Genomic DNA, 14,955 nt, shown 5'->3' with positions numbered 1-14,955 from the left:
TACTGGCCAAACATGAGGTCTGATATTGACAAGTTTTGTGATTTGTGTGAGATATGTGAGGCTTATAGGAAACCAGTACCACGGCATAGAGCTCCCTTACGATCCCTACAGGCAGACAGACCATTTCAGTTTGTGTGTACGGATATTACTGAGCTACCTTTGACATCGCAAGGATATCGATATGTGTTGGTAGTACAAGACCACTTTACGAAATATGTCAAGGCATTTCCTATGGCTGATCAAAAAGCTTCTACTGTGGCGCGACTGTTGTGTGAACAGTACATCCCTGAACATGGAGTTCCAGAGGAGCTATTTTCGGATCAGGGAAGACAGTATGAATCGGAAATCATCCAGACAATGTGTCAGCGACTAAACATCAAAAAGAAAAGGACCTCACCTTACCACCCTCGTGGGAACGGGATGGTTGAGAGATTTAATAGGACTTTGAAAGACCAGTTGGCAAAACTTGTTCATCAACATGGTGGTGAATGGGATCACTATTTGCCAGCAGTGGTTCTCTCCTTCAACTCCACACCGCACTCTGACACTGGATACTCACCTTATTTTCTTGCTCATGGCAGAGAGCCTCGCCTACCGGCTGCTGTATCTCTTGCTGTCCCAGGGGAGTCACTAACACCGCAGACTTATGCCACAGACCTGGTAAAGCGGCTTGACGTGGTTTTTCAAGCTGTTCACTCCCATCGTGAGGAACAGAGACTTAAACGTGAGTACTACTTTAACAAGCATATGCGGTTTGAACCTTATCAGTGTGGAAAGCTTGTGTGGATTGATGATCCCACTGCTCAGAGGAAGAAACTTGAGCCAAACTGGACTGGACCTTATAAAATTGTCTCGTCGGATGACACGGGACTGCTCTATAAGCTTTTGGATTTAAGACGTCCTCACGCTGGACTGAAAGTTGTTCACTATGATCGTCTAAAACCGTATCGCTCCACCTGGGATGAACCTTTGGCAAGAGTACGCCAATCAGTGGTTCCACAGCATATGGACACTCGCCCTGCTTATACAGCATTATCTGGTTCACTCCCCTTCTACCGAAGACAAACTGAGACCAGGCAGGCTTCTGACACTGGTCGACCCGGCGTCCCCTTCATAAGGAGACCTTCACGATGTAGCTCACGAGCTCTGCCACATCATAATGAACAGTCTGGGACACAAGGCTTGTCTATGACTCGTTTGGGACGGGTTGTTCGCAGACCACAGCGATTTTTGCTGTGACACCCCTAAGTTTGATATATATAACAGGGTACATATTTATGGTGACAGTTTAACGTGCATCACATTGTGTTTGATGGCTGATATATATTTTTTTTTACAACGAAAGCTTTCATTTTGTGTTGATAGTGCTGGGACCTGTTGTGTTCATGTAAGGTTATGCTGTTATTTGTAGTCACTTTGGCTCATATGTGCTATTCTTTTAGGGTTTTAGCTTCACATGCTGTTTGTTACTGTTCCTTCATTGTCCACTAACAGAGCGGCACTTAATTCTTTTTCTTTCTCTTTCACTTTGGAGATGTGATTTATTATTATTATTTTTTTTATATTTATTTTGAAATGAGGACATTTCATTTTGAAGAGGGGGATGAATGTAAGAGGATATTTCATTTTCATTAAGATTAATTACTTTATAATTTCATGTTTATTTTAGTTTTGATTCTTTATATAGTACCTAAAGATAAGGGAACTATATGACGCTTTGGGAGCGGAGCAATAGTGTTCTTGTGGTTAGTAGCCGGGACTATTTGTATATATATTTGGGCGCGGGAAAATAAAGGGAGAGTCAGTCTTCCATGTTCAGCACAATACGTTGTCTCCGCGTCGTCTCTGTACCCACGGCCTGAAATAAGGATAACGCTGAAGTACCCCAAAGTCGGCGTTACATTACTGTTAATATGTTTCGACTACGTTAGGACAAAATTAATATGTTAATATATAACTGAAAACCCGGAAGATTTGGGCACGATTTGTAAACGAAATAAGTTCTCGCTTTATTATTTGATATATCAGTTGCGGGAAAATTATGTGGATTAAAGAAATATGCACGTGTCAGTGGGTTTCCCCCGGACAGGCCTCATCGGTGAGGGAATGGATATAATTATATGGTCTGGCGCTTTCTGGGATCAATACACGTTATTAAACAACTCGAACCTTCTGCCACGCGGTTATTATGTGAACCATTTGCGTCACAGTCAGCCACAAAGACCCTGCCGTTTGAAGTTAAATGTATGTCTTTGAGATTAACAACAACTTCTTTGGAAGTTACGTTCATATTTACTCATATAAATGATCAAAATGTCACCACTGCCCGACATATGATCAGGGATTCAAATGCATGAGCTGTTAGATATGCATGTGTATCCGTCCACTGTGACAGTTTGGCAAATCCTGTCACCTGCAGCTGGAAGTGAGACAACAGCTCGCTCTGACACTTAGCTCTTTCTGTAGACCTTTTCTAGTAAGTCATCCCAACACATGGTCCAAAACTGAAGGTCAGTGCTCAGGAAAATGTACCTATAATCTCACCCTTCTAAATAAAACATTTTTTTAATTATACAGCTGTGCAGCTAGATTAGTATGTCACTAACTTTCATGTTTTAATATTTATTTTCATGTAATTTTGGTCTTTATGCCATCAAATTATAAACTATTTTGTATAACAAATCCTGCGACTGGATAGGCTGATAATATAACTATGACATGACGCATAGTGCCATAAGTTGAAATTTTATCCTATAATGTAATAATGTGCATTATATTATTACATTTTTATTATGCAATAAAAAATAAAAGCATAGAGAACGCTGCCCTAAAGCGTTTTTCCAACTTAATGGAGTCAGAGAAATGTGGAAAGGAGGTAGTCATACTGTAATTCTCCCAGCAGGGGGCATGCCAATTCCCTAAGGTGAAATCACTCACCTTCTTATTCAGATAATCCTGTAGTACACTACATCACACAGCACTGTGAATCATACCCATCCGGAATTGGCCGAAGGTGACTGCAGGGATAATCATGTGTCCTATTGTTCCACTTGTAAGAAACAAATAGCCATATGAGATGCATACTCTGCGACCCAGTAGGATAAGCGGTTTGGAAAATGGATGGATGGATGGATGGAGATGTATACAGTCAGAGTCTGTACCATCCGGCTCTGCCCTTCATGTCTCCTCTCTGTTTGGCCAGCAGGTGTTGCTGGCCATCCTGTCATCCTCTCTGTCTCTTGCCCTTCAGCGTCAGTGTGCCTAGTGTGTTTCCTGCTGCATAGCTCTGTGGGTTGAGGATGTGACTCAGATTATCACTTATGAGTCTGAGGCCAGTCTCACCTTTTTGTTTGGTTTAATTTTCCTTAGTGTTTGGTTTGTTTTCTTTGTCTTTGCCTTGGGTTCCTCATTTTGACCTTCCCTGTTGGTGCCTTGGTTAACTATCATCTGCTTGTATTTCTTCCTAGGTTTTTTCTAGTGTAGTCAGCCCTCTGTTATGTTCCCTATTTTTTTGTGCCATGTATCGGTAATTTATTTCATCTGTTACTTGTTGTCCTGTGTTTTGTTCTTCCATGGCCTTGTTGATTTGGTTGATGTTTTCTGATGATTCACACCTGCCCTTTGTTAGCCCTCATTACCTGTGTATATAAGGGTCTGCCTTTGCTCATTTCCCCAGTCTGTCATTGTGCTTTATTACTTTGTGTCACGCTGCTGTTTTGCCAAGTTCATGTGTATATTAAATTATTGTTTGTTTAGTTGTTCCTTTTCTCATGTTTAGTTCTGACTCCTCCTGGTCCTTTGTTTTGTAGTTTAGTCGAGTGCGTTCAGTTTCTTTAATAAACCAATAAGCCATCAGTGGATCGTCACCATCATTTCTGCCTGCACTATGCCCCCATCGCCATGACGGCATACACTGCAGATACATATAATGGTACAGTGAAAACACCATTTTAAGCATATGTACCATTTCCTTTATAACTGCATAAAATTACAGTGGCAAATAAGGGAATGTTGTTCGATTTTAGGCATTTATATTTAACCCCAGCAGCAAAAATAGCCATTTTATTATTTTTTATATTTTAAATTCCATCAAATGTTTAGCATGTTATTTTAAAAACTAGCACAACGAAGATCTAACAATTATGGGGATGTTAATTTGAATTTGGCCCTATGTCTGATGTTAAACTTGCTATTCTCCTAAATAAAGAGCAAGACAGGAAGGTGCTAGACAGGAATGACTGCTAATTTGCAGTCATTATACATACTGGCAGACCTGTCAGTAAAGAGAGACACTGACTGTGAGATGACAGGTATCCGGACAAGGAACTGAGCTGCATATTATGATAGATGAGGTTTCTTCCTAATGTTATACAAAGTAAATCCAGTACACTGGAGGATAACTGCTGTATGTTCAGCAAATGATAACTGGTCAGCTGTCATTGCTTCCACATTCCTAGCAGAGTTTGACAGTGCGAATGATCCAAGCAGTATAATGAAATAGGAAATAGGGTAAAGCTATCTGTTAAATAAAGAAGGAAATTGTTATTCTTTTAAGTGCATTTATTCTGCCTTAGTTCACCTAAAAGGTTCATTCTAATTCCTTCTGACACTTCCCCCTTGATTATTTTTCGTTCCGAGGGTCCCTTTCAAAAAAGTTATGATAATTAATCATATTTCATTAATTTGATGTTGATTAAAATATATTAGGCATACTCACTCTTTCAAACATCTGTACATCGTTTCACCAGCGGGTGGCGAACGAACTGATCAGTGTAGTGATCGATAACATTTCAAAGTATCCATTATTTTAGAACGAATTGATCATCAGACATACCACCGCAGGTGTATCTATTTTAGAAAGGCAACTTTTATCTGGAAATACTGGAATAGCACTGCTTTTAAAATACCATCAAAATACAGTATACCCCCAATACAATACCTGGACGGTATTACAATTAGATACTGCCCAAGCCTATATGGTGGGTTGGCTGGGGTCTGGTTACCTGCAGTAAAATTTAACCGGGGTTTACATTTCCCACAGCTGCTATATGAATGTCGGCAACTTAAACATTTGGAACCTTGCAACTGAATGGTTACAATTATGTAAGCTGCTAACGTGAGCTTTTGGGAAACACATGCTAATTTTAGCGGAACAGCAGATTTCAAGGATCTCTTTCGCCCATCATTCACGGGTATGAATTGCAGGAGACTCCCGGAACTTCCGGGAGAGGTACGACGTCTGCGTTTCATGAAGGCACAAGTCTTCTGTTGACTCTATGGTTGAAAATGGGAGAATCGAACAGTTGTGGTAGTAATACGTCTAATAAACGTTCTTTCGCCGAATATGAAACAAAAGAAACAAGATCGAAGTGCTGCAGCCTAACAATAAATGGTGTTATAATTATTGCAAATGTCACCTGACTTTCGAAGTTTATGATCATAACCTATAGGATCTCAAAAGATCCCTGCGGCACAGACTCTATCATGACGTAATTTTCATGCGACGCTTGAGACTCGTGTACAGAAGGGGTTCGTACCGTACCACATGTTAGCCATTGGGAAGATGGCGCCTGTGGTGCAAGAACCAGAGATACAGTTTGCTCAGAGATTAGCTTCCAACGAGAAGCCCATCCGGACCAAAGCAATAAAAAAACTAAGGAAGTACTTAAGTGTGAGGTCGCAGAAACCCGATGGTAAGACGGACAGAAAAGATTCCAACATCAAACGATACCGGTCGTGAAGATGTGTCGATCCAACTTTTCTTAAGCTTCTTAAATTTTTGGTCGTTTTCTTCCATCGTCTAGGTGGATTCACTGTTGAAGAACTGTTGAAAATATGGAAGGGGCTCTTTTATTGCCTGTGGATGCAAGATAAACCACTACTGCAGGTAATTTTCCGTGTCACGATTTCATCACATAGCATAGTAGTTTTTTTAATAGTTTCCGAAATCTGTCAGTCCTGGAGAAAAATGCCGATTAGAAATTAATGAGTGCAGTCTCAGGTCCATAGTCTGAAGTTGACTATATAGATTCCTTAATGAGACCTATTTGGTTATTTCCGTACACTGTAATATTTCTGTCCACGTGTTAGAAAGTTTCTAGCATAACTGTTCCTAACATCTTTGCGGGAGCTGCATATATTTTTTGTGCATCAATGATAAAAGTGAGAAGTAGAAAAAGGGAGCGTCAGAGCTGTCAGTGACCCCGACAATCCATCTTTCTTGTGATTTTACCCTCATTAAACCGAGTTTTCCTGCCTGTGTGATCACTGGCTGTATTTGTTCAATAGGAGGACCTGTCCGCCCAGATATCAAACCTGATCCACTCACTGCACGATGTCGATGTCCGTAAGTACCTTGCTGACCGTAATTCCGGAAATGAACTAAATGATGGGACTTCGGTCTTTTAAGAATGTAATGTCTCAGTCTTAATCTTAATCAGTTTCGGGATCGTTTCCCTCTAAGCTGGAGACAGCACTGTGGTGGCTGCCTGGAAGCACCCTTGTCCAGAGCAGCATCTCATAGCAGCCCTCTTGTTGTGCTTGCGTTCACCGTGTATCTCTTTCTATAGAGTTTTTGTTCCTGGAGAGCTTTCTGAAGACCATGAACAGGGAGTGGAACGGTATAGACGGACTCCGCATGGATAAGTTCTACATGGTACTGTACTGTTCGGCTGACTGGTGTCCCAGAAGTGAAATGATTAATGGTTTACAATTGTCTCTCTAAATAATTATTATTCTGAAAACTAAGCAAAATATTGCCAGTCAATTGTGATCTCAGAAAATATTATTAATCTATCAGTAAAGTGTAAACCATTAGTGATAGTAAAAAATGTCATTAGTAATGTGGACTGTTCAAGGATGCATTGTTTTTGCCATCAAAAAGTTTTTAAGATGAGAAATACTGCCACTCAGCCAGGTTATGCCTGTCATCATTCAGAATAACAGGGAGGTTAGACTGAAACACCCTGCCTCTTTCTCTCTGTCTCCCATCTAGCTGGTGCGTTTCGTATTCAGGCAGGCGTTTGAACTGCTGAAGAGGCGGCTTTGGGACACTGGGTAAGTCCGTGTCGGGCCGCAAGGACATGGCTGGCAGCTCCACTGCTGAATGTAAATGGCTGTGTGTCCATAGAGCTATTTGTATTTGTACTTTGTCTTAATGCTCTTTACCATTGGAGGATATTAAGGGATAAAATGGCTTTTAGCAAGTTATTAGTAGTTATAGTGTTATCAGTATTAGAATAAAATATCTTTGTCATTATACAATGCTATAAAAGACGAAAAGTAAAAAGGTAAATGAAAAGTAATAATATACGGTGTATATTAACGTAGATACAATATAGATTGTGTCATATTAGTCATTTTACTTATTGCAGTGTTTTGGATGGACTAATAAAACACAAACTATTCCCATCTACTTTGCAGTCTAGTGCAGAGGTTTGTCGAGTTGCTGTTTGACCACGTGCTCCGAAGCACCAGTGACTGCCCCTCAGGAGTGCAGTTCCACGTCCTGGACATCTATATGACAGAACTGGCCAGGGTCGGAGCCAAAGAGGTAGGGAGAATGTCTGTCGTCCCTGGGCTGAGAAGCTGCTTGAAATCGGGTGCAGTCTGTAAGATGCATACCGAGGCCTTAGGTGGCATAGTTAGGTACAGCATCAGGACAGCTTTGGATGATAATGATGCCAGGGGGAGCTCAGCCGCAGTGTGAATCATGCTGATGGACTCTGATTGCAGCTCACGGCCCAGCAGAACCTGACGTTCATTGATCCGTTCCTTAGAACGGCAGCAAAATCAAAGAAGTGAGTGAACGTTTCAGTGCTGTTCTTGAACGTTCCTTTTCAGTGTGTCTGAGGACTAAAACTCTCTCTGCCTCCCCCCCCCCCCAGTCATATGTTAGTACAGGCCATCTGTAGCACCATGTTCCAAGAGATTGTTGACCATGCCCCCTTTGCCATCGAGGACCTCCTAAATGAGATTCAGGGAAGAGGTGGAACAGGGGAGGATGATTCGGGTCAGGCCTCTGGTGATGAGGAGGATGAAGAGGGGTGTGAGATTGACGCTGTCCCACAAAGCTCTAAGAAAGCTAAAGTCAAACATGTTAATGGTACGTATTTGTCACTGTATCATATTTGAATATCTTAAGTGGGCACATTATACAAATTTCAATGCAGATTGTTTTGTTATTCCTACGTTTCTGGTAGAAACTAGATGAATATTCTCAAATAATCATCTCTTCTTGTACTTTTCTCTAGGTGTCCCTGCTAGTGAAGCGGATGAGCTGTCTGACTTTGAGGAGGGTGACTCTCTCCTGCCGGAGAATGAGGACAACATTGGGCCTGTGCTTCAGGTCAGTGATGCAGTGTTTCAGGAGAGTCTAGAATGAAAATCTGCAGTGCATACGGTGTCATTCTTGTCTTTTAGTTCTTTCTCACATTTAAAGTTTAGTATTTAGACACCATGAGCAGAATCCTGGTCTGAAGGACCCCAGCCTAACTGTGTCCCTTCCAATCACAGAGTCTTCTTCCCCTGTAGTATTCTATAGGTTTTGGTCAAAGTTTGAATTTTTGGCCATATTCAAAGAGTTCTAGGGGTTTTCTCACAGGGCTTTAAGCATAACAGAGTGACGTGTGCACTGTGCGGTACTGGCGGGCAGTCTGTGGTAGTTGTATCTTCTAGACCAGCTTGTGACCGCCAAGCTGTATAAGATTTGGAATCTGGCATGTGAGAGCCTGGAGACGGATGTGGCGTGTTTGCAAATGTAAGATGCTGAGAGCCCAGGCTTCCTCTTCCTCTGTGTGACAGTTTGACTACAAGGCACTGGCGGACAGGCTGCTTGAGCTATCCGGTCGCAGCAACACGCTTGCCTTCAACAGGAAGAAGCTCTACAGAGCAGTGAAGACGTGAGTGTTGCCTTTCCATAGGCACTTATAGACCCTATTTAGCAGAGATAGGCATTGTAGTACCCCCTGCTCAGCAAATTTAATCATAGGAGAATGGCATCCCATGTTTCTCAGGGGGCTAAGGCCCATGGGTGAACTCCTACAATTGTCCTTGGCCCTGCCCCAATGCTTACCTGGCGGGGTCTATCGCAGTCCTGGTTGACATGTGTGAGTGTGGACTGGGTGGTGCTTTTCACCTCTCTGCTGAGCTGCTGAACCCATGTCTGTCTGCTTTACTGTTACTGCTTTCAGGAATTTATGTTTTCTTTTCCGACTCTTGTTCTTACAGGTTTCGAGATCTCAGTGAAGGTATGGGCCTCCATAAATACTACAGTGTCTGTGGAATTGTGTTCTGTCCCTGTGTCATGGGTCAGCCGTCTTATAATCACGACCAGTGGATGAAAATCTTGAGTATTTGATGTATCTTGTCGGTGAGGCTGCCAGTCTCTCTTCCTTCATTAATCCATCCTTTCTCTGTATCCACTTACTTTTTTTTTAACCTCTACACTCCAGGTGTGTTCCCCCAGGATGAGTACCCAGAGGAGGTCTCCACAGATGAAGATGATGACGAGATGTTTGGGAGCCGGCGGAGATTAAAGAAGAGGAAGATGAGTTGGATCAATGAGGAAGACGTGGATGAAGGCCCCAAGGCCAAGAAAGGCAAAGGTGAGCTTGCAGAGAGCGGTAGTTGTGTTACTGTAAATGGACAGTCTCAGTTTTAGTAAATTAACTGCCTTATTACTGATTTTATAGTTTTTGCTTTTATTTTATAGTATTGGCCTGTGTAGAACCTTCGCTGTGGCCTGATGCCTGTAGTTCTGTTTCTGGGGGGATGTGCGTCAGGTTTGGGGTACCGCGTAGGGTGCGGCTTGGGGTACCACGTAGGGTGCAGAGAGAGATGCAGAACCAGTATGGTTTGTGGGTTTTGCCAAATCAAGCACACACTCACATCTACATAAATGTACAAACTCTACCTTTCCTACACAATACACTATAGCCAGCTCCCTAATTAACCTAAAACTGGAACCAAGGGTGCTTTTCCACTGCACCAGGTACTGTACTTTTGTTACTTTGAGAAAGTACCACAGCTTGTTGGTCTATGGGTTCGGATCCCACACAAGCCAATACACAGTGGAGTGAAAGAAAGTGGATTCCTTAGGTTTCATGGCGTGAAAGGGCGATCTCGTTAGGTGTTTGCCCAGTGACACAAAAAAAATGTTCATAACTTTTTTTAAGATTGTGGTTGTACTGTAATTCAGAAGCACTTTACATTATTAATTGACAAAGAAAGAATTTCAAGTCCCACCCAAAGTACTGAAGTACGTCAGCTGGTTTGGCACTTTTGGTACTGGTACTTGGCTGCAAGTCATTGGAAAAGGGAAAGTACCAAAAATACTGTACCAAATGTATGGTAACTGGTGTGGCGGAAAGCGACCCAAAAGACTGAAAAACATCTCTAATGGAGGCACCATCCTCACACCCTAGTGCCAGTAGCTAATACTTTTGTATTTTGCTGGGGCAATACAGATAAATGGGTTTAATTGTTATGCCATCTTAATTTTTAGGCAAAAAGAAAGAAAAGGAGATTCCGGTCAAGCAGAAAAAAGGCTCTGTGGAAGGAGAGACTACAGGGGACGAGGGGAAGACTGATTCTATGGCCAAGAAAAAGAAGAAAAGGAGGAAGAAGAAGAACAAAGGGGCGGAGACAGGAGATCCTTCAGCGGACGGGTCAGAGCAGAACAGTGGTTCAGCCCAGGGGGTTCCAGAAGCAGAAGAGGGCTTTCAGGTGGTGAGGGAGGGTCAGTCAGAACATTGTATGGCAGACAAAAGGACAGACCCAGCTGTGCCAGAAAGGGGGGGACAAGGTGGTGCCACTGTGACAAACCAGAAGGGGAAAAGGCAGAAGATCAACTCCGGTGTGAAAATGTCAGATGGCCTGGTTCAGGATGATGTGACGACGGCAGAACGCCAGGTGGTGGAGGAGACTGCGGCCACATTAGAAGCCCAGACCGCTGCCAGCATGCCTGGCCAGAAGAAGAAGAAGCAGAGGAAGAGGAAGAGGAGGAACAGCTCTTTGGCAGAGGAGCCCAAGAGCCCACTGGGGCTGGAACCTCCCACAGCCCTGAAGGGGGGAGAACAAGACAGCCCAGTGACAAAAAGCAGGGGGGCAGAGGAGACAGGGCCAGAAACCGCAAATGGAACGGCTACTTCCCAGGGGGCCAATGAGAAAAGGAAGAAGAAGAAAAGGATGAAAGAGACGTCCGTGAAATGTGAGAGGCGGCAGGTAGCCGATGGCCTCTGCGTAAGTGGTGTGTGTGCAGACAGGCAGCCTGCAGCAGAGAGCCTAGTTCCGAAGATGAAGAAGGCGGCAGCAGAGGTTACCGTGTGGACTGAGGAACAGTCAGGCCAGACCAATGGTCATGTGGAGGGGGCGGGCACCAGTGCCCCCACGGCGGCCAGTGTAAGTCACTACATGGCTGTCCCACGACCATCAGCGTTACCGTCCCTTAATGTAGATTCTTATCCAGCTCGATGTACATAGCCTAGAAACTACGGACTATGGGGAGAACACTAATGACATGGATATTAACATTCAGGGTGATCTCGTTAGTGTACTAGACATTTTAATTCATTTTAAGGGTTGAGATAGAAAAAAGATCGTCAGTAGGGTGCATGGTTAACACCTCTGAGTTGCTTCTATTTAGTAGGAAATCTCCAGCTATTAGTAAAATAGTTTGGTCATCATACTCAGAAAAACCAAAGACCACCTGTCATATTTTACCATTTTCTACATAAGAATTTTAGAATATCATGATAATTATTGATATCCACATTAAAATCTCCTCACAAACCCACACTACAATACCAGTGTCATGTAGCCTTGTCTGCTTTTCTGATTTGAATATTTCAATGATATTAAAATATATACAAAATAAAACTGCATAATGAAATGTAATATTGAAAACGGAAAACAACACTCAAAAACATGAGAGAAAAGGGCAGGAAAATGCAGTAAAAACACTCCTGGTTGTTCTCTTACTACAGGATGCTGGCCCAGGCAGAACTAAAAAAGCCCTTAAGAAGAAAGCAAATGGGGCCAAGTCAGATTTTGTCAAGTTTCAAAGTGGTGCTGCGCCAGTTCCTCTCTTCTGCAGGAAGAGCAAAGGAGGCCGAGCCACGTCCACCAAGCAGGTATCGCTACCACACATGGGTCTGAGCAACAGGCACCCTGGGGCCTGCTTACGTCCATCGGATGAAGCGACAGTTTGGAGTAAATGAGCCCCATGTAGGTTAAACCAGGACAGTCAACCAAAGATGATTCACACAAATCAGCAGCAATGAAATGATTTGAGGGTCTCAGGGCTGGGCTGGATGCTTCAGAATGAAGCTGTGGCACCATCACTGCGGTGGAAGCTCCAGAGTGCCTCCATTCCCACGTTTCATTCTGAAGGATCCTGAAGGATCTGGCATGAGGAGCTTGAAAGTTCTAAAATGTTTCTCCTTCCAGGTGATGCGGACGCCGCTGTCTGAATCTAAGAAGGTCACTTTTGGGCTGAAGAACAACAAGACCGCAGGTTAGCTGCTTGCTATGTGGGGTGATGTTATGGTGCATGCCTGTGAGAATTCTGGATTGATGTGCACACGTTATGGAATTTTGATTATCTTCCATTTATGCAGAGTTCAGGAAGACGGACCGCAGCCTATTGGTGAGCCCCGACGGCTCATCCCGAGTGCCTTTTGACCCCAAGCAAAAGCCACGGTTTGGAGTGTTGAAGTCACCAGTGGTAGCTCAGGCTAAGAAAATCAGCAGCAGTGCCACCCAGAGGAGACCTTGTGCAGCTGATTTTTTTTAAGGACCTTTTTGCAGAGAATTCCAAAAACCTGATGTCGATCTACAGAATGACTGAGTAATATGGACTTGTTTTGGCTGAAAACGGTTGTTCTATGAGCTTTTCTATATTCAAAATAAGTGCTAGATTAAAATTCTTCTGCAGAAGAATCTGGGAGTGTGTTCTGGTTGAGCATTGCAATCTTTCCCTACTCCTGTAAATAATACATTATTTAGTCACATTTTTTGCTATACGTTTCATCCATAAGTTGGTTAGACTCACAAGAGAGTCACTGCTGTTATACCCCTCAGATGTGGTTTGTAATGTTAGGAGAGCATAATGACAGAGTGTTTTTATGTAGCAATTGTGTATCTTGCTGACCCAGTTCTCTGTTCTTCCTTGTTTTTATGCCATTGGAGAATGCAATTAGCGTTTGAGCTTAAACAGTATTAATTTCAACAAATTTTAATAGAAATTGAGATAGTGGATACAATCATTCATCTATTCATCCAAAGAGAGCGTGTAAATTACCTACCTAAGGCTACTAAACCAGCCCACATTCTGTACATGACTATGAATGCAGATAGACAAGTAAAGATTTTTCTTAATTATTTCTGACTTTATTATGATCCCACTGATCAAAATTAAAGATAAGATTGTACAATTTAGGATTGTAAATTATAAAAATGTTTTATTTGAATTCAAAGTTATTCTTTCCCGAATAGATGTACTTTGAAATCTATCCCACATCACAAAATAATAGATATAAAGAAATTTAAAGAAGGTTTGCAATCAAAATTACAGGATTGATACTTATTATAGAAGAAACTTGCAAATTAATTTTGTCAACATGTTTGACAGTTACAGCTTTCAGAAATGAATAGGAAGTGTAGAGGTCCTTGTTTTCAATGACTGCCACATCAGCGCCCACAGGACATGAGAAATATCTTGCAACCCTCTGACTTGACTTTGTTCCATTTGTCTTCCAGTTCCTTCCACAATTCTATACTGTAGTGGGTTTGCCATAACTTTGACACCATTTAGCTTCCAGAGATTCTTGATAGGGACTCTGGGCTGGTCATTTCATCACTTCAATGTCCTCGGCTTTGAGGAATTGCTTCACCCGTTTGGCAGTGTGGTAAGGGGCACTGTCTTGAATAGAAAACATTGGCTGAATGGGTGACGCTCACAGGGAAGGAGCCATATGTTGCTGAAGGAGAAATGAATCTTGGAATGACTAGCTTCTCTTCCAGTGGCTAAGAGGGTCCTTCCACCGGCCTTCATCTGAACAACCTGATATCAGAGGGTTAAGGTAATCTTGATGATTGCCAGATATTTTGAAATACAAAAATACATTATATATATAAAAGGAATGGGGCGATTATTCGATGTAATCGATTATAAAAATACGTTGATGTGGAATTTTTGTGTCGACGCATTGTGTAAAACTACGTAAATGTTTTGTAACTGGAATGCACTAAGTGATAAGCCGGACGTACTGTAAGGTAAAGTAGTACATTATCCCCTCGGGAGAACATTAATTCTGTCCTTTTAAGAATTGCGCAATAAAAGAGTTACTGTCCATCTGATAATCTCTTCACCACTCGAGAGCTACAATATTTTATTTATTGGACATGCGGCATGGTTTTCATTTGCAACACAAAGTTATTCCACTAATAAGCTGGCTAGTTGTTTCACTGATGGCATCATTAAAAAAATATAAGTTATAGACGTATAGTCAGCAGAAGGGCAGCGTGTGGCTCAGTGGGCTAAGCCTGTGTCCTTGTAATCAGAAGGTTGCAGGTTTGAACCCAACCTCAGCACGTCTGTGGCTCCTTGAGCAAGACCCTTAACTCCTAGCTCCCTGGGCACTGCTACAGGTGGCAGCCTTTCACAGTCAACTTACTCCACAAAGAGCAAGTTGAGGGAGGTGTAAAGATAATTTCCCTACAGGGGGTTAATAAAGTATCAATCACTGTTATTAGTGCCAGTAAAAACCTCAGTCTTGTCTAGATTTAACTGGAGGAAGTTCTCTGACATCCACTTTTATGCAACATTTTTTGCATAAACATTCTTCCATTCTCTGAAGTTGCTGTCTATCTTCTGGTTTATATATAATGGTGTATCATCTGCAAAGCAATAAAAGCTAATTCCATGCTTACGAATAACTAAGCCTAAAGGTAGCA

At 42.4% G+C, this 14,955-nt stretch overlaps 1 protein-coding gene across 1 annotated transcript; it reads left to right on the top strand.

The window, feature by feature from the left end:
• The first annotated feature begins 5,246 nt into the window (after nucleotides 1–5,246).
• LOC125710047 (ribosomal RNA processing protein 1 homolog A-like) lies at nucleotides 5,247–13,380 on the top strand. Its single transcript, XM_048979212.1, has 16 exons — nucleotides 5,247–5,693; nucleotides 5,805–5,887; nucleotides 6,289–6,346; nucleotides 6,570–6,655; nucleotides 6,995–7,056; nucleotides 7,423–7,552; nucleotides 7,735–7,799; nucleotides 7,887–8,104; nucleotides 8,253–8,347; nucleotides 8,803–8,900; nucleotides 9,229–9,248; nucleotides 9,453–9,605; nucleotides 10,505–11,400; nucleotides 11,985–12,131; nucleotides 12,448–12,514; nucleotides 12,618–13,380. Exons 1-16 carry the CDS (start codon nucleotides 5,546–5,548, stop codon nucleotides 12,791–12,793), a joined length of 2,502 nt encoding a protein of 833 aa, XP_048835169.1. The 5' UTR covers nucleotides 5,247–5,545; the 3' UTR covers nucleotides 12,794–13,380.
• The last annotated feature ends 1,575 nt before the right edge of the window (nucleotides 13,381–14,955 follow it).

The sequence above is a fragment of the Brienomyrus brachyistius genome, chromosome 16 (genome assembly GCF_023856365.1).
Source record: "Brienomyrus brachyistius isolate T26 chromosome 16, BBRACH_0.4, whole genome shotgun sequence".
NCBI lineage: Eukaryota > Metazoa > Chordata > Actinopteri > Osteoglossiformes > Mormyridae > Brienomyrus > Brienomyrus brachyistius.
The sequence above is the reverse complement of the archived record's forward strand: the minus strand, read 5'-3'. Positions and strand labels throughout refer to the sequence as shown.